We start from the raw sequence: 17,948 nt of genomic DNA, 5'->3' as shown, positions 1-17,948 counted from the left end.
TGAAATCGTTGGAGGTAAATCTACCCCCCCCCCGCCCCAAAATGTATTTATAAGCAAACTCAATCGGTTGCACAGCTCTTTTCTCTTGTTAGGATACTGAGCAATGTCTCTTTCACCTTGAAGAGGTGAGACTGAAATGAACAAATCCTCCCACCGGGCAGGTTTCCTGCAAGATAGTTACTGAAATGGCAAGGCAGGATTCAAGTCACAAGGTCAAACAAAACGGTTGATGTGGCCTCTTCTACACATTCCTGCTGTCTAGATTTCGTCTCGCATGGCAGCGGGCTTCGCCCAGCTCCCGAGTGCAGCTTCCCCATCCCCCATTCCCACTGCAGTCTTTGCTACTTCCACCGAAAGGTTATTAGCATTTGGTTAATGCACGAAAATTCCTAGAGAGCATTCAGCGACGGCACACATTCAGACTAACATCCATTTACTTCCAGACTTTGGCCTGCCAAGTCTCTCCGGGGGGACGGGGGAGGGGCGGGGGACGGAACATGTTCCTGCAAAAAAAGATGTATTTTATAGTCGTCACTGTAAGTACATTTTATTTAACTGCTAACACAGAGAGTACCAGTGTCTAAGACCGTTACAGAATAACCACATAGAAACGTTGTAGCATAACAATGATGACAAAAAACAGTCAAAGTTTAGGGTTCAGTTCCAGCTGATTTTATTTCCTTCTCAAAAAAAAAATATTTACAGAAGGTATATCAACAATCTGACAGGCAGTGAACTGGACATGATTAGCTGGCATGATTTTTTTTCCTCCTCTTTCCCAACGTTGTGTTGTGGGGTGATCGTTAGACAAAAATATTCTACACAGCATATTGCACAGGATGGATGACCAAAAAACAAAACAAAAAACCCTTAACGGAACCACCTCATTAGGCAGACGTCCTAGTGCCTGTCATGTTATATTAACATACATAAACACACAATCCTCTTTTTTTCTTATTATAATACAGACTTAAATGTACAAAGATGTTTTCACTTTTTTCATCTTAAACACAACAGCTATAAACCTGAATACATATGCTATCATCATGCCATAAGAGACTAAAACAATTATATTTAGCGACAAGTAGAAAGGATTAAATAGTCAAATACAAGAATGAAAAACGCAGTACATAGTGTCGCGAACTCAAATCGGCATTTAGATAGATCCAGTGGTTTAAACGGCACGTTTTTTGCTTATAAAAAAAAAAGTGCAAAAGATGTGGTTTACAAGTTAAAGGTACAGGATCCCTTTTTTCTGTAAATGCACCAGTTGCTTTAAAGCGCCTGTACGATATATGGTTGTACTTAATTATGGGAATTTTTTTTAAGTTAGGAGACAGTGTATAACGTTTATTCTTCCCCCTCCCCCCTCATAGAAATCAATGAGATTAAACACTGGGCACTGGTGGTATGTATAAGGGATACTGTCACTTTAAGAAGCCTGCAGATTGGAGTGTAAACATGGAGAAAATAGGGGCTGATTTTTGTGTGTATGGGTGAGACATTAACCAGCGGCCCTGTAATTATAATCAGGAAATCCAAACAGCGATTTACACCGATTTACACCCCCTTTATATATTTTTTACAAAAATACACTGAGAAAATAATCAAACGTTTTCATCTCTCTTCTCTTTTGTTTTTAAAAGTGTCAAAAGTCTACATTTAAATATAAAAAATTAAAAGTTAAAACTCTAGCCCTTCAGTGAAGGAGACATAAAAATGGTGCGAGTAACAACGAGGACTACCAAAAAAGGACAAAGAAATACAAGTCAAAAATGTTTGGCCAGTATAAATACATCCACTTATAAAATGGCATCCGATTACATTTACAAGGAAAAAACAATAAAGGAATAGAGCATCGGTGAGAAAAAACAGTCTTTTCATTTACAGCTATAAGGAACAAACACATACATACTCTGAGAAAAAATTTGGTCCTGATTTTTTTTTAAATCCAGCACAGATTTGAGTTGCGTTTGAATCCTTTAAAGAGTTAAGAATGAAAAAAAAGCTGGTGATTTTTGTAGGAATCAAACATAGCGCCATCTATCTGCTTTTATAGTATCCTAACACTATTTTAAACTGTTCAACAGTCTTACAGAAATCTTAAAAAGATAGACAGGATAACATGCTATATTAAACCCCACCAGTGAAATAATCCAACACCATCACGATTCTGAGTAAGAAGAAAAACATTTTTTGTTTTTGCAAAAGCAATCGCCCTCCCTCCATTTCCCCTGTACCACATCATTAGAGAAACTGTTTTGTATGTCTCCGTTTCAAAAAGTTTTCCGTGTTCATGAAGTTCCATTTTATTGATTGATTTCTCTCTATATAATAAGGTGACTGAGAAAAGCGCTGCCACCTTCTCCTCTATACGTGCAAATGCATTTCAGTTTATTATTATCTTCCTCTAGTCGTGTTTCCAGTTCATTTTTAAAAAAGGCAAAAAAAAAAATCCCAAACCCCTTCCTCTTCTCTGTCCAACTAGGATCTCAGTTCAGTTTCTAGCTCAATTCGCCCTTTCCGCCTCCTATTATCTTCATCTCCTCTTGCTGCAGGAAAAAAAAATCGAAATAGGATTCGCTTCCCTTCCCCCACACTATGTAAACCCCGCAGTCTGTTTTTTTAAACAGTTCTCATCTCTCAGAACAAAATACTCGAGATCTCCAATGCACTCAGCACAATGTATCACTCCCCCTTCTTCTTCACATAGAGTGGATAAAAAAAATCAAAAACCCAGAGGTGTGTGTGGTTTTTCCCCTTCTCTCTCTCGCTTTCAAAAAAAAAAAATCACTCCCGCCAGTGTCTAAAAATTAACATCAGGCATCGGAAGGGGCGTGGGGGGATGTGTGTGTGTGTGTCTATCTCCAAGCAGAGGAAGGGAGCGAGCGTGTGTCTATTTTTTTTTAAAAAAAGGATGATCCCTTTTATCATCTCGGTTTTTTAAAAGCACAGCAAGTCAGTTTCATCTGCCCCTCCAAGGAAAAAAGATACACCCAGCAGCGTGGGCGAGTCCTCTCAATAGTGTATATGTCTACGTTTTCCCCGGCATTTATTTATTTATTTTCTTCAGTAAGTGAAGACCAGGTTTGAAATGCTGGACTCCAGCCAGTCCCCTGAGATCATCTCACTTACCTCCGGGGTGCAGTAGTCCGGGAACTCAAAATGCGAGCCCGAGCCAGGCTCGAAGTTAAAATCTAGGTCCCGGTCCAGCACGGACGAGCCGAAGCTGCCCAGGGACATGCTCTCAAACCCGGGGCTGGGGTTCAGGTCCAACAGGTCGTCTTCAAACTCGTCGTCCGAGGAAGAGGAGCCGGAGGAGGAGGAGGACGAGGAGGAATGGGAGGAAGCCGAGGAGGAATGGGAGGTGGAGGGGGCCGGGGAAGAGGCCCTCAGGCTGGTGTAGCTGCGGTGATCCGAGGGGGAGCTGCTGCCCGGCGGCGAAGGGCAGGAGACGCTGCTGCAGTCTCCGTCCTGCTGGCACCCTCCGGCGCCCCCTTCCTCGTACAGGCTCAGAGGGTCGCTGGCCTCCGTGGAGCAGCTCAGGGTCGGGCTGGCGGGCACGGCGCCCCCCGGGGAGGAGGACGCGCTCTGCCCGTGGCCCCCGCCCGTGCCGAAGACATAGACCCGCTTGAGCTTCTTCTCCGAGAGGTGTTTGCCCGAGGCCGAGCAGGAGCCGGAGGCGCCGCCGCGGGATTTGTACAGCGAGTGGTGGTCCGGGGGCAGCAGGGCGGCCTGAGCCGGCGGCTCGGCGGGGAAGGGGGCGGCTTTGCTGCCCAGGATCACCTTGGCGTGCGGCTTGCTGGCCCCGGAGCCGCCGCCGCCGCCGGGGGAGAGCTTGGAGCCGCCGCTCTTCTTCGGGGCGGGCTTGGAGGAGTTCGTGCTGCCCCCGCTGCTGCCACTGCCGGTGCCGCCCCCGCTGGCGCCAGGGCTGCCCCCGCCGCTCTTGTCTCCTTTCTCGCCGGGCTTGGCGGAGCTGTTTCCCGATTTCACCTTCTTCCTGGGCCGGTACTTGTAGTCGGGATAGTCCGCCATGTGCTTGAGCCTCAGCCGCTCCGCCTCCCGGATGAAGGGGATCTTGTCGCTGTCCTTGAGCAGCTTCCAGCGCTTGCCCAGGCGCTTGGAGATCTCGGCGTTGTGCATGTCCGGGGACTGCTCCATGATCTTCCGCCTCTCGATCTGGGACCACACCATGAAGGCGTTCATGGGCCGCTTGATGTGCCCGCTGGGGGTCTTGCACCAGCTCGGGTCGTCCGCTTTGCCCCCGGTGGAAGCGGTGGAGCCCGGCGTGGGAGAGGAGGCGATGCCCAGCTCGATGCCGGCCCCGGAGTCCGAGGTCTCTCCGGCCAGAAGCGCTTCCGTGTTCTCCGCGTTGTTAGTCTGCTGCACCATAGCTGGGGCTCACAACACACGGCGGCGGCGGCGGCGGCGGCTGCTTGCAGGGAGGTCGCCGGGGCTCAGCTCGGCACCAGTGCAACGTAAAAAAAAAAAGGCTCTCAACTTTAACAGGTACAACAAGGAAGGGGAACGAATCAAACAGTCCCAAACCACAGCGAAATGCTCAGCCCTTCTCCAGCGCGCAGCCCCTCTACTAAGTAGTTGTAGTTCCAGACAGGCTCGTCTCCAGCGCTCTGTGCAGTCCTTCCCCCTTTGCTCTCTATTAATTTAGGGGCAGCAGCCAGTGCTCAAAGTGGAACAGAAACAGAGTTTCTTTAAAAATGCTGCAATTCCCCCTCTCCTTGTCAGTGTTTCCCCCCCTCCCCTCCCCGAAGCAGTTGATTCCAGTTCACAAGTGCTTTTTCTCTGCCCAAGATGTTTCAGGAAAACAGCACACGCGCTGGTAAAGCCTCCCACTACTGTGCCCAGCACCACACACACACACAAAATAAAAACAAAAAAATAAAAATAAAAACCGGACTCCAGGACTCGTGGCTGTGCAGTCAGTGATCAGGAGCTTGTGCAGTTAATTATTTGGTTGTTGAGAGGTACTGAATAAAAAACAAAACAAAAAACCCCGACTCATGCAACCGGGTAGCATTAATAAATGTGTGCCTTCCCTGTAGGAAGAGCGGTGACTAATGCGATAAATATATTTAGTCCCGTTTTCCCTTCCTTTGCATGCACAACCCCAAAGAGAGGAGACACACATACACAGACCGGGGCTACTGGTATTGGCCTCTTCCCCCTCACACACTGTTTCTCTTGCTGCAGCTTAGAGCGGACCCCAAATTCCGCCTAGCGCCTCTTTATCCTTTCACAGTCCTAGCCCCGGCCAATCACTCGCTGTATCCAACGCTTCCTCGTGCCAAACCCCACCCCGCCGGCTGCTATTGGCTTGGAACCCGATGCAATAATAATCACCGCGTGCAATGAGAAGCTCCAAATCTGACCTCATTCCAATTTACAGAGCAAACTTTTTAAAAGGGCCAGAAGTGCAGCTGAGATTTCTGAGTCTCTTTTTCCTTTTGCATTTCTCCTCCCCTCTTCTCTTCCCTCCCACCTCCGTGTGTGTGATAATGCACTAAATTATTGAGGGGTGGGAAGGAGGAAATATATTCTATCCTTTATGTTAGATAAGTTGGATGGGGAGAAGTGAAATATTGTACATGGGAGCTTTACTTTCTGCATAAAGGGAAAAGTGATTATCTGTGAATATTAGTTCCTTTCAGCACCGAAAGAAAAAAATCAGCATGTGGTGTAAAAAATCTGTTCCTTGTAGAGAGGATTCATTCTGAGAAAGGACCAGAGGGAAAAGGAAAGGGAAGGGAGAGACAGCAAAGATAAATCAATGATTTAAAAGCCACTGAGAAAGTGAGTAGACACCTGTCATCACAAATATTTTCACATTAATTCCTATATCACAGATGCTGATAGATTGTATAACACTCCTTACAACAATTTATTCACTTATAATTATCACAAAATACTGGCAATGCTTGTAGGAGATTCAGATTCCCATTCCTCCCAAACAGATTGCTTTTTGAACACTGCAATGATTGAAATCAGGTCACATTTTCTCCAAGGCTCAAATTAAGGATGCACCATGGGATGCAGTTTGGGACACAGTTCTGTTATTATAATAGAATTATAAATATTTTTTGTGTAGCTTCTATCTCATTTTCCTCTGGAAGTTGGGTGGGAGGAAGAGGCATTTCTCTTATCTAATGTTTACCATTCACACCCTCCTGTTTGCTTCTTAATTGTGCTATAGGCATCCTGTCTGCTGGCAAGCCCACTTGGTTCAGGGTGCATTGGGGCTAGGTGGTGGAGTTCCACATCTGTCATTGAACTTCTTGCAGCACCCCTGGTACACAGTGAGTATTGTGACACAGCTGTTTTTTGTTTTTGTTTTTTTTAATCTGATGAGGGAAGGAAAGGGGGATCTCTTGTGAGAAGTTGCTGCTCTGTGACTGATATATTCAACAAAGAAGGGTTTGCAGACATGACAGACAAGATTATAAATTGGGTGCTATTTTGATTTTTTTCCTAATTAGAAGAGATATCTAAATTGCCAAACACATTCGTACTTTATTGTTTTTGTCTATTTTAAAAAACTGTCCAAGTAGTTTAGGCCTCTAATCTCGTATGTGCTATAATTGTTATAACCTGATGGAAAACAGATATTTTAGGGATATTTTTAATCCAACATTCTGCCTCCGGTAAGTAAAATAAATCAATCAATAAAGTTTTAAAAGGATAAAATGTAATAATGATTTGTGCAATAGAGCTCTCCTGCAGCCTCTGTAGCACCAGTTAAATAAAACACTGGGGTTAAAGGTATAGGCCCACAAAAAACAACAAAAAATCACTCTTTTCCAAACTTTCCTTGACATCAGTGGTTATGCCAGTAACCAAAATGATGTTAAACAAATCAGATATGTCAATTTCACTTCCAAATTTGGGGGGGAGGGGGAAAGAGCAGGGAAAACAATGTTTGCTAAATAGGAAAAAAAAACAAATAAACATTGTAGGGAACGTTTCAAGGTTCTAAGAAAGTAGTACGCAAAAGTTATATATTTTTCAAAAATGGAAAGCCCATGATAGTGTCCTTTCAAAGACTATTTGGTTTGAATACAAGCTATGAGTTTTTAGGCTCCAAATTTGAACCAAACTAAAACTGCTATGAAGTGCTGAGAAAAGTCCTGTGAATTCTAAATATCTGCTCTCTCTGTTTGTTGTTTTAAACCTAGAACTAAATAACTGATATTTATTTAAAAATACAGTAATCTCTTATTGTTGGGCCTACACAATTAATATTTTGTATTCAGTCTGCTGGCTCTTCAGGAGTAGCTTCTTCAAACCTTGGATCAAAGTCTCTTCTCAGTTACAATGGCAACTCCAGTAACATCAAGTATAGTTACATCTGATTTACACCAGTATAGAGAGGAATTTGGCACATTTTTCGCACAGCTGTGCTGACATTAAATATATTACTTCAAAGTACCTACATCTATTGCAATCAGTGGGAGTCTAAACAGGTTCAAAAGTGTTTTGGTGTCCTAAAAGTGTTACTGACTTTATTCACACCATTTCTATCCCTGTGTAAAATCCTGAAAAAGCTGTGACTGAATAGAGCCAGTAACAAGTCCACTGATTTGCTTGTTATCTTGGGTATTTACAGACATTTCAATGTATAGTTAAAATCTAACTGTAAATGTATTTAAACTGCAAGATATCTAAAATAGCCTCATGTTTCTAAATAGGTTAAAGAAGAAATCAAGGTACCACACCTAAAGACATGTGTAGAGATAGATACAAAACGTAGCAAATAAACCTACAGGAAAATGAGTTCAAGAGAAACTTTTCCTCTAAATTTGTTACCAGAAGCAGGGTCTTGATCACTATCACTACTGCGGCAATATAAGTCAATGTTTATGTTAATTAAAACAGTCATGTCAGTTTTATCTCCATTCAAAGAGTGTGTGTGTGGGAAGGGAAAATCAATTTTTGCTAAATGGAAAAAGACAAAATGGTTGGTAAAAATATGAACCTTGTAATCGCAACTAACATTTTAAAAGTATTTTATTATAATTTCTTGGCAGCGTCCTTTAAGTTAATCATGGTTTCCATTCTTAATTATTGAACGTGGGCTGAGAACCATTCAGACTGGCCAAAGAAATTTAACATATAAGTAAAGTGCGAACATTCTGCTTTCAGCTAAAAGGCAGTTTTAACAGCGCTGTCAAAATCTCTCCACGTTTAATAACTTAAAAGGACAGGAACTGTAGGTTTTCCAAGTCTGGGGGTGGAAAAAAGGACGCTAGGTGGCAGAGCTGAGCCTCTTCTGGACAAATAAGTAAACGTGGGAAAACGTGGATCTAACAAATCCAAGGTTTTATCCTTCCCCACCCCCATTTTACTGAGCAGCTTACAGCTCTAAAGTTTCTGAAAGAACTCCAGTGGGTTTCTAGAAAGGACCTCTCATGAGGAATAACACACACACGTTACGCACTTTTCAGTTGACAGAAAATCTCTGAGAAGGAAAATTAAGGTCTTTATTCAGTGCTTAATTTGTAATGAAAGAGGTGCTAGGGCTCAAGCGATGTTTTTACTTTCATAACTGATGCAGTAAGCCAGAGGTGCTGAACTGCCAAGCCTGAGCCCTGGCACAAATTAAGCACTGTCGTTATTATTGTTAATTAAATTATTATACTTGTAGTTGAAAGCAAGAGTTTACAATTTATTATGTTATATTATCTCTTGCTTATAAAACAGAGGAGTATTTAGTAGATCAGTTATTCATACAAATGTCTTCAAGACATATGCGCAATATGAAAAATAAAAACATTGAAGTTTTACTTAAGAATTAGCAAGGTACAAAGATGGTTCCATCAGTTAAAATGTCTGATTTAATAATGCAGCAGATCTTTTCTCTCTCTTAAAACAAGGATTAATGGTACTCAGCCTTACGTAGCAGCTGCTGAAGATTTTTTTTTTCGATTGTGCTGAGAGAAATGAATTGGAATCGACTCAGATTGTGCTTTTGGAAACAAGCCTTTCCTAGTGTTAAACATGTTTTTGACATGTTGCTGTCAGCCACATTTAAAAACTTCTCTCTTTCAAGAATAATGACTGGACAATAAGCATAAGAAAGTATGAATAAGAAGTGATCATGGCCTTAAAGTGGCTATATAGTCAATTACACCTTACATTGTCAAAAAGTTCAACTAGTTTCTGTGAATCCCCAAACATTGGGGAATGGCTGATTCCTTCTGAAGTCAGTGTTCTTATTAATGCCTGCATACAGAATAGCATTTCCCTATATAGTTACAATACAGTATACTGTAGTACATATATTTACTTGAGTAAATATCACATCCATACGACATATCTTTTAAACATAGAGTGTACTGCTGTATTTGTATAGAGTGCATAATGTATATACTGAATGTAGAGTGTGTACACTGTAAATATACAGTGCATGCATCTCCACTGCAGTGTGCTGTAACTCTACAAATGTATGCTTTATGGTATAAATAATGTATTTTATTTATAAATATATCAACATCCAAACTCCGAATTGTTGTTTTCCTGATTCTTGCATATCATGTACTTTCCATAGTAGAGTTTAGGATAAGACTTAATAGACTATTCGGTTATAAGCTTTCTGATCACTTGTCTCTTGAAAGCTGCAGAGGAAAAAACTGACCCTCCCATTACCCCCTCCCCACTATAAATGCACAGCGAAGGGCAGCAAAGCAGACTGTGTCTGAATCCCCAGAGCAGCAAGCGCTGAAGCTACTTATTCCATTTCTCCCCCCCCCCCTTTCCTGTTTTCTCCCCAGAGGGTTGTGACGGGGCCGCGGAGAGAAACTGGAAACAGAGGAAGCTGGAAACAGAGGAAGCTGATGCAGCCGCTTATAGAAAAACAAGGCAGCGTTTAGTTTAAAAGAGCCCTTTCGTTTCTGTGAGGATCAAAGCACCTGTGGGAGGAGGAGGGGTCAAGTTTGAGCAGGAACAGAAGATGAGGCACCAGATGGCAGGTAGGTAACAGGTCGCTTTCGAAGGTTGCCTCTGGCATCAGTGCGGAGCTTTTCAGGGCTTGACACGCTGTAGCTGAACTTTGAATTCACAGCTCTCAGAGCCAGGCGCACCGCATGCAAATAGGGAGCCTGCAGCAAGAGTCCCTACAACTTCCCTGTGCGGAAAGGCGCCGTCGCTGCCCGCTAGCGCCGTGCCTGAAACTCGCCCAACGGAGAGATTTAAAACCCTTACCACCGTCCACGCCGTCAATTTTACCGCTATTTCCACAGTTAAAAACCCGCAGATCAACCTACCCGCTTTAGAGCTATAAGGGACCCTGGGGGAGGAATCTCGAGCCCTCCAACCCAGTGCACGCAATATGCCTGCACGCCCCCAATTGACTGCGCTAATCTAACGCGCACAACCGCTCCACCCCAGGGTGTATAATCCCCGCACCCTCCCAGTCCCAAACACGGTCAGGAACCGCCAGCCCAATGCAAATAACTCACACCCCTCCAGTCCCATGCACACATACCACACGCCAACTCACTGCACACACCCAGCAGCGCTAGAGATCTAGCCCCTGGGGTTGCACGTGGAGGAAACGCTCGCTGTTAACTGCATCCCTTTTTTTTGCATGCCCCCCCCTTTTTTTTTGTAGCCTGTGGAGGGCTGGGGTGGCGGGAGATCTGGTGCATAGACATGGCTGGGGGGTGGGGTGGGGAGAGTAGGAAGCTTAAACAGCTGCCACGCGACGCTTGTCTGGGGGAAAGAAAGGGGGAGGAGGGGTAGGGGCCGGGCGCGTGGCGGCGCGAGACAGGCAGGTGGCGCGGAGCGGCGGGAGTCGGAGAGGCGCAGGCTCCTCCGGTCTAGCCCGGCGCCAGCCAGCCAGGCACAGCGGCGAGTGGGCGGGACGCGGGCCAGGGAGCGCGCGGTGCAGGCTCGTCTCGGGCCAGGGCAGCTGCACAGGCTGGTTTTCGTTCACTGCCGCCTGGAGCTGCCTTAGCTTTCCCTACACCCTCGCTCTGCGCTGGCTCCGCTACAGTGCCCGCCTCAGCTGGGCTGCGAGTAGGTGCGGGGATTGAATTCACCCCTCGCCGGGCTCAGGCCACTTAAAAAATATAAATTACCCGAGCATGGCCCCGGGAGATGCAGATCAAGCTCGGCCGCAACCTGGGGCTCCAGATCTCGCATTTCCCAGCAAGGGACCAGACTGCAGGGTGCTGCAGTCTGGGCAGTGGTTAGTCTAGTCTTGCAAATTTAAATCCCCTAGCGGCGAGACAAGCGCGTAAAATCTCACTAGGCACTTTAACCAGTGCATAGGCTTGGGGGCGAGCGAGGACAGGAGCCGCAGTTAAATTGTACCTGCATATTTGTTTGGGGGTGAAAGTCTCTACAGTGACTATGGAACAATTCCTGAGCCTTTGAAGGGGGAGACTTGGGACAGCCCGAATTTTGTATCTGATTTCTCCCCCTTTGGGGTACAGTGTAGATGTACTACCTGGTGCAAAGAGTGACCAGGTATCCTGGGTTGAAGTGTGAACTTGATTGTATGGCATTTCAAAAGGCCCTATAGTGCTATGCTCAGGGTTGTTCCCTTACTTCCTTCAAACAGGAGGGTAGCATCTCAGTAGAGATTTGTTTTCCCAATTGTCCCTTTCTGTCTCTCAAACACACACACATTTTTTCCCCCATTCCAGATGTGTCTCACTGCCAGAGACAAAAACTACACACAAGGACCAACACTAAATAATAAGGCAAGCTTCCTGTAGGGGATAGGCTTCTATATTGGTAAATAATATAGTTATTCATAACTAACAGATATGGTTATTTATACAATTATAATAATTTGTTATTCCCCTCTTAATTTTATCACTGAATTTAGGAGACATTTATTTTATACATGTGACTCTTAGAAAATAGTTTGCTTCACCTGCTTATGTTTTTGGTTGTTTACTGCAATGAAATGCTCCAGCTAAATAAGGAAATTCCTAGGAAATCTGCCAACCTGTGACAAGCACCAAAATGTCACAAAGGATGACATTTATGTCCAGAAAGCCTGTTCATTACCTGCAAATGTGTTTACACTGACTGGAATAGAGCTTTAATTTTCTATACTGTTTTCTTTTATACTGTTTTAACAGATAGTATATGTGGTGTTGTGATTTTTGCCTTGTACAGAATATTTGATAGGGGTCTTCAAGAGCATATTGAAAATGTACTGCAAATAGCATGCACTAAGTTAGGGAACCATTTGGTCAGAGAGGCCAACAAACACAAGATTGTTTTCTCAAAGAATAGAAATGTAACAGGGTGCCTTGCCTCTTAAAGGCTGGATGCCTGGGCCAGCCAACCCTGATCACTGAAGGAAATGCTCTAGCCCACTTGTGCCATGTTATCATCATGGATGGTGTGTGATGAAGGACAGACAGGTGATTCCCCTATGAAGGGAGTGAGAAAGGTCACAGCAGGGCAGAGCTTGATATAATGGGAGTCGAGAAGTCAGAGCCAGGAGACTGAACTCCAGCCAGGTAAAGCCTGAAAGTGACTGTTGAATGAGGACCCAGCCCTGGGAAGGAGAGCAGAGGGCTGCTGTACCTAAGGGAAAGAGACACACACTGAAGTCTGTGGTCTTGAAGGACCATTGTGTACCCTGAGAGCTGAATAAATTAGGCCCCCCAGAGGAGAAGTGTTTTAATGAACTTTGGGTAGTTTGAGTTTCTTAAAGAAATAAGAGGGGAAACAGAGGCAGGGTGCTGCAGAGGCCTCTGGCCATGAGCAGGTGCTCAGGAGGGGCTGACCCCCCACCCCCGCTCCTTGGGAGAGAGGCCATTTGTCCAATTATAAACTGGATAGTCATCTTTTTGCATGGCTAGTACCGCAAATGTGGTTTTGTCCAGTGTTGGATGGGGTGTGTGTGGCATTTTGAAGAGCCTGTTGCTCTGCCCCTGCTGGCGTGACCTCACAGAATGTGTGTGAGGTCATGCTGATGGGAAAGGAGCAGCATGCTCTTCAAAATGCAGTTCTCAAGGGGGCCAGTGTCATGCTGGAGGTGGGGTTGGGGCAGACCTATGCTGTTCCTGGGGGTATGGGAATGTGTGAATGGCCACCCTATTCCTTGTGAAAAACACCAGTGTGGTATAGATGTGATCTTTATCTCAAGAAATACACAACCAATTTTTTTAGGATGGGTGAGAAAGACTTGGTTCTGTAAAAGAACGAGGATGCCCTCTATTCAGAATCAGAGAGGAGTGATGCTTAAGTTAGACACCAATAATGCATCCTGAAGTCATAAAAGTGGAGTCTCTTTGAATCCAGTCAGGACCCTGAAAAAGATGTGCTTTGTACATTCAGTGAGACTACAGAAAGAAGAATATAAATTCCTCTGAACTCTCATGCTCTTTATACAAATGCATAGTCATGATTATATTCTTACCTTTATGCATGCCTGCAGTCCTGTGCTTTCAGCACTCATCTCAACTTGACCTGTTCATTTAATCTTATCTCCAGAAGCAAGCAAACTACATCAACAAGACACCTAAGAAGAAAAAGCCACAATACAGCATCAAGGAGCAGCAAATATCCAGCCCAGCACTGCTTGTGAATAGGACTTCACTGAGACTTCAGCATCAATGGTGAGAAGGTGTAAAAGCACGGCCAACTGATTATTTCAAAAACAAATTTAAGTCTAATTTCAGTGGGATATTGAAATGCTATTGTAATACAAGATATTCCTGGAAAGGAGACAAGCTAAGGCTTTGTCTCCACTAGCACTTGTCAGCAAAACTTTTGTTGGTCAGGGGTATGGGGGGGAAAAAAACCATCACACACCAACTGACATAAGTTTCACAAACAATAGTACCAGCCTGGACAGCAGGAGAGCATCCCCTGCTGTCATCACACCCAATGAATGGTGGTAGCTGTTTAATTATGCCAATGGGAGAGCTCCGCACCGGCATAGAGCAGTTGCATAGGACACCTTCCAGCGGTGCAGCTGCAGTGGTACAGCTGTGCCGTTGTAAGGTCCGTAGTATAGACATAGCCTAACCTTGGTAAACAAATAGTGGAATTTTATTTGAATTTAAGATTAACATTTGTTAATTTGCCTGTCTCAAGAGAGTTCCTTGAATGGCTTCTTTTTAAGTAATTGAGTTAAAACTTCATTCAGCTTCATAGGAATTTGGGCTTGTCTACACAGCCCCAAAGTTTGGACTTTGGTGGTCTGAATTGAAGCATGTATTGGAGTGTTGCTCTGAAATTTCCCCATGTGGATGCTGCTGGCATGAACTCAGTATGTCTACACATGAAATGCTACAGTGGCACAGCTGCGCCGCTGCAGCACTTCAGTCTAGGCACAACCTACTCCAACGGGAGGGGTTCTCCACCTCCATGAGATGCAGTAGCTAGGTCAACAGAATAATTCTTCTGTTGACCTAGCACTGTCTACACTGCGGGTAGGTTGGCTTAACTATGCCACTTTGGTTAGGATTTTTCACGTCCCTGAGTGATGTAGTTAAGCCAACTTAATTTTCATGTGTATCTAAAAGGTATCTAGTTTGTATTAGTGTAGTCTCCTTTGAAAGAGGACTATGTTAAAACAAATTAAATACCTTTTAGTTCACACCAGCAGCATCCACATGGGGGGAATTACAGATCAGCACTCTAGTGCGTCCTGGAATTCACATCCTCAGAGTCTGAACTGTGGGGCTGTGTAAACAGTTAAGATTGCTTACCTTTGCCCATTTATCAACTGTTTGGTTAATTCATACTAAACTAAGCAGGATTCACCAACTCTTTGGACAAAGGAATTTTGTTTTTGTTCCTTATGATATACTAAGACAGAACTCGACACATTTGGGGAATAATATACTTTGGTTTTAACTAGAGAAGCGTGTACCCACCAGGGTTGGCCAAACTCTTAAGTCTCTTTTGAGCAACATACAAAAGAGATTGTAAGTGAAGTAACCATTGCTTGCTGCTTATTTTGTGTGTTCTGATTTGGTTTTGCTAGTTTTTCCTCCCCCCCCCCGCTTAAATATTAAAATGGACACAACTAATAACTGATCGTTTTGCTTGTCTTTAATTATGTTGATCCCCGACTACATGGAAAGAACCCCATGTAACTAAATAGTGGGAGTCACATCCCTGCATTGGCCTTAAGAAACAGTTACTAAGATTTGGCTTACTATATCTTGTCTCTCTAGACTATAACACTTGTAGTAACTGCTGGGATAAAATTACTCAGTGGTCCACAATTTAAACCTGCCCTTTCTACACTACAGTCTTCAAAAAAAGTGGGGTTAGATTCTGTGGCACAAATAATATTCTTCAGAGCTTTATTTTCCTGATTTGGCATTTCAGGTGTACAATTTAGAATGCCAAAGACGAAAACAGCAAGTTTTTGAAGGGTGACGCAAAACATATGTTTTAGTCCAAAATGAAGGACAAGTTTAAAAAAAAAAGTAGATTTCTTTACTATGTTTTTTGTGTCCAGGGCAAACACAGTCTCTTCCCTTTTTTCTTATTTATCAAAGAGAGCAGTAAAGGTGTTTACAACTAGTAAATGTACTATTTTCCTGTATAGACAGTTTAAATGGCAGTTATGTCCATACATGTATATCCTGTAACTTATCTTACCTTGACTATAGAGTTTCTGTGGAGTAAGCAACTTCCAAATAAGTATTTTCTACTTCTAAAAACTTTTGCTCTTAGAATTGTATATCTTTTAACACAATTCCAGTAAAAGTGAAGAATTCTGTACCACTTGCTATAGAATATTGAAACCTGTCACATTCAGGCAGTGCGTATGATTAATCTTAATGTGCCAGGTATGCTTAAGTGAGGCAGGATGTTTGAATTTATATCACTGTTTTAAATTATTGTATTTAATTGCTATCAGAAGTAATAAATCCTCTCGACAGGACACTAGGAAGCTCCAGTATCTATTTTACTTTGCTAGAGACTGCTTAAAATCAGGTACTTTCACTGCATCATAACACTTATAGCTTCAGTTCATATACTTTATGGCAAGAAACTGTCCACTGTCCTAACCAGGCATCAGAAACCAATTAAAACAAAAGTTGAAAAAGCTAAATTTTTGCTCTTTTTAACTTCAGAATAATAGCAGATCAGGGCAGCTGAACTGATATCAGATTTTGCCCTTTGGATTTTCAGATTTCTAAGCATCTGGCTGTGGGAGGAGTTATGACATCTGTACACCTGCCAGACATGGTGAGTGTTTAACCTGTGTGTCTATACACGTATATCTCTACTTATTTTTTTCCTTAGTGCTTTCCTTATTTTGGGGTATAGGTGCTAAATAGAATTCTTAACCATTACTGCACAGGATATAAACTCGCATTACTACTGGAACTTATAATTTAATAAGGACTGCTATATTCTACAATACTTCAGTTAGAATATAGGACATTATGCAAATGAACCAACGATGGTCCAGTTATTTTTAAACTACAATTACAAAGAGATGAGAAAAACAGATTTTAAATTTCAGTCAATACTATACTGGCCATAAACAATTAATTGGATCCAGAAAGTCATTATTAGTCCTGTAAACAAATTACTCTTCATCAGCTCGGCTGTAATGAAGTTTCTCTATAACTGATCAAAATCTACTGATAGCAAACAGACAAGTTATGCATTTGGGGTAAATCTGTCTGATTCTGGTGGTCTGCCATCACAAATGCAGCTGATCTGAGGCTATAGCCATGTGCACTTTTCAAGGATGGAAGAATCAGTTTACATTAAGTATCACTTAAATATAGAGGTTCCTGGCAGTCACTCCAATGGCTACATTTATTCTATAGTTTGGAGACCTGTATAGCAAGCCCCTAGAGCTAAATTTTGGCTGGTGAGTATGTGCCTCCTTGTATACCAGAAAAGCTAAAGCTTGAGGTGGACAATGAAAGAACTTTGATTCTGGCTTTCCTAAAACTTTCACGAGTGCGATTCCTCTCCTGATCCACAAGACCTGAAGATATGATCCATGCATTATTAAGGACACTTGCCCTGACATGCCATGATCCCAGGCACCCTTCTACTGGCCAGATTACTTCTGTTCCAGAGGAAGGGAGAAGCTGACAGTTAGAATATGGGAACACAATGTTACTTTTGAGTCGGTTTTGTGGAGAAAGCTAAAAGTGCCTACATTTGGTCCAGGTGTCTAGTTATTTAAGAAAATTAATGACTCACGGTTTACGTTCAGATTCATAGTGCTTCTGCAGAGGAAACCGATACATCACTAATTGTGAGATCTATCTGTATGTTGATGTAAAGTCAATGGTCAGCAAGGAAGTTTATGCACACAAATCTTTAGCAGAACCCATTCTACAAGTGCAGCACCAGACAAAAAGCTACATTTAGAATATCCTGATATTTTTCAGCAATATTTATTGAAAGGCAAATTCCCCTGCCCATGTACTCAGACAATTAGCTAGCATGGGCAACAAAAGGCTTTCACAGCTGGAGAAGGGAAAGGAGTCCTTCCTTCCAGGACTATGAGTAGTAGCAGAGATGCTCCATGCATGCTGCTCCAGCATCATAGCTGCATAGAGAAAGTGGTCAGTGGAAAGACTATGTAGTGGCAGACCCATTAATCCTACTCCCCCATTTCCCTCCCCCAATGTACCCCATGCTCTGTCCCAACCCCTCCTGTATCAGTCAGCTTGAAGCACCTGTGGTCCATGTTGTGCAGGAGGTTTTGCACACCCTACCGTGGCTGCCAATGTTTTACACCTCCTCATCTCTGCTATGCAGTAGAACCACTGTCGTTCTAATGCATTTGACAAGCGTTCACCTGTGGAGGTAGGAAGTAGGATTTACTGCTGTGGGTCAGGTTATGTGCATACATTGGTCACTTTACAAGTTTCTTCCGTTTTCAAAGATTCTACTGGTCTGGGATATGTTCCCTATACTGAAAAATGGAGTACTATTTGTGGAACTGTTAACTCAAAACAAACTTTAAGAAT

General features: G+C 43.3%; 1 protein-coding gene and 1 long non-coding RNA gene across 3 annotated transcripts in view; one reads left to right on the top strand and one right to left on the bottom strand.

The window, feature by feature from the left end:
- Positions 1 to 376: 376 nt before the first annotated feature.
- On the bottom strand, positions 377 to 5,270 carry SOX4 (SRY-box transcription factor 4). Its single transcript, XM_039527545.1, has 2 exons — positions 3,136 to 5,270; positions 377 to 503 (listed from the first exon to the last, which is right to left on the bottom strand). Exons 1-2 carry the CDS (start codon positions 4,390 to 4,392, stop codon positions 423 to 425), a joined length of 1,338 nt encoding a protein of 445 aa, XP_039383479.1. The 5' UTR covers positions 4,393 to 5,270; the 3' UTR covers positions 377 to 422.
- A 955-nt stretch (positions 5,271 to 6,225) lies between these two features.
- The window catches only part of LOC120396779, a 61,660-nt gene continuing 49,937 nt past the window's right edge, over positions 6,226 to 17,948 (top strand). For both annotated transcript variants that reach the window (XR_005593368.1, XR_005593369.1), the window contains exons 1-4: positions 6,226 to 6,314; positions 9,786 to 9,983; positions 13,474 to 13,598; positions 16,138 to 16,194. This is a non-coding gene — a long non-coding RNA (uncharacterized LOC120396779). The remainder of the gene's footprint in view (positions 6,315 to 9,785; positions 9,984 to 13,473; positions 13,599 to 16,137; positions 16,195 to 17,948) is intronic.

This window comes from Mauremys reevesii, linkage group 2, assembly GCF_016161935.1.
Source record: "Mauremys reevesii isolate NIE-2019 linkage group 2, ASM1616193v1, whole genome shotgun sequence".
Classification (NCBI taxonomy): Eukaryota; Metazoa; Chordata; order Testudines; family Geoemydidae; genus Mauremys; species Mauremys reevesii.
The sequence above is the reverse complement of the archived record's forward strand: the minus strand, read 5'-3'. Positions and strand labels throughout refer to the sequence as shown.

Excerpts from the sequence above, each read along its gene's own strand:
- SOX4 (XM_039527545.1), bottom strand. The coding sequence starts at position 4,392 with ATGGTGCAGCAGACTAACAACGCGGAGAACACGGAAGCGCTTCTGGCC. Across the intron at positions 504-3,135 it reads CGGACTACTGCACCCCGGAG|GAACATGTTCCGTCCCCCGC; the intron begins GTAAGTGAGATG and ends CTTTTTTTGCAG.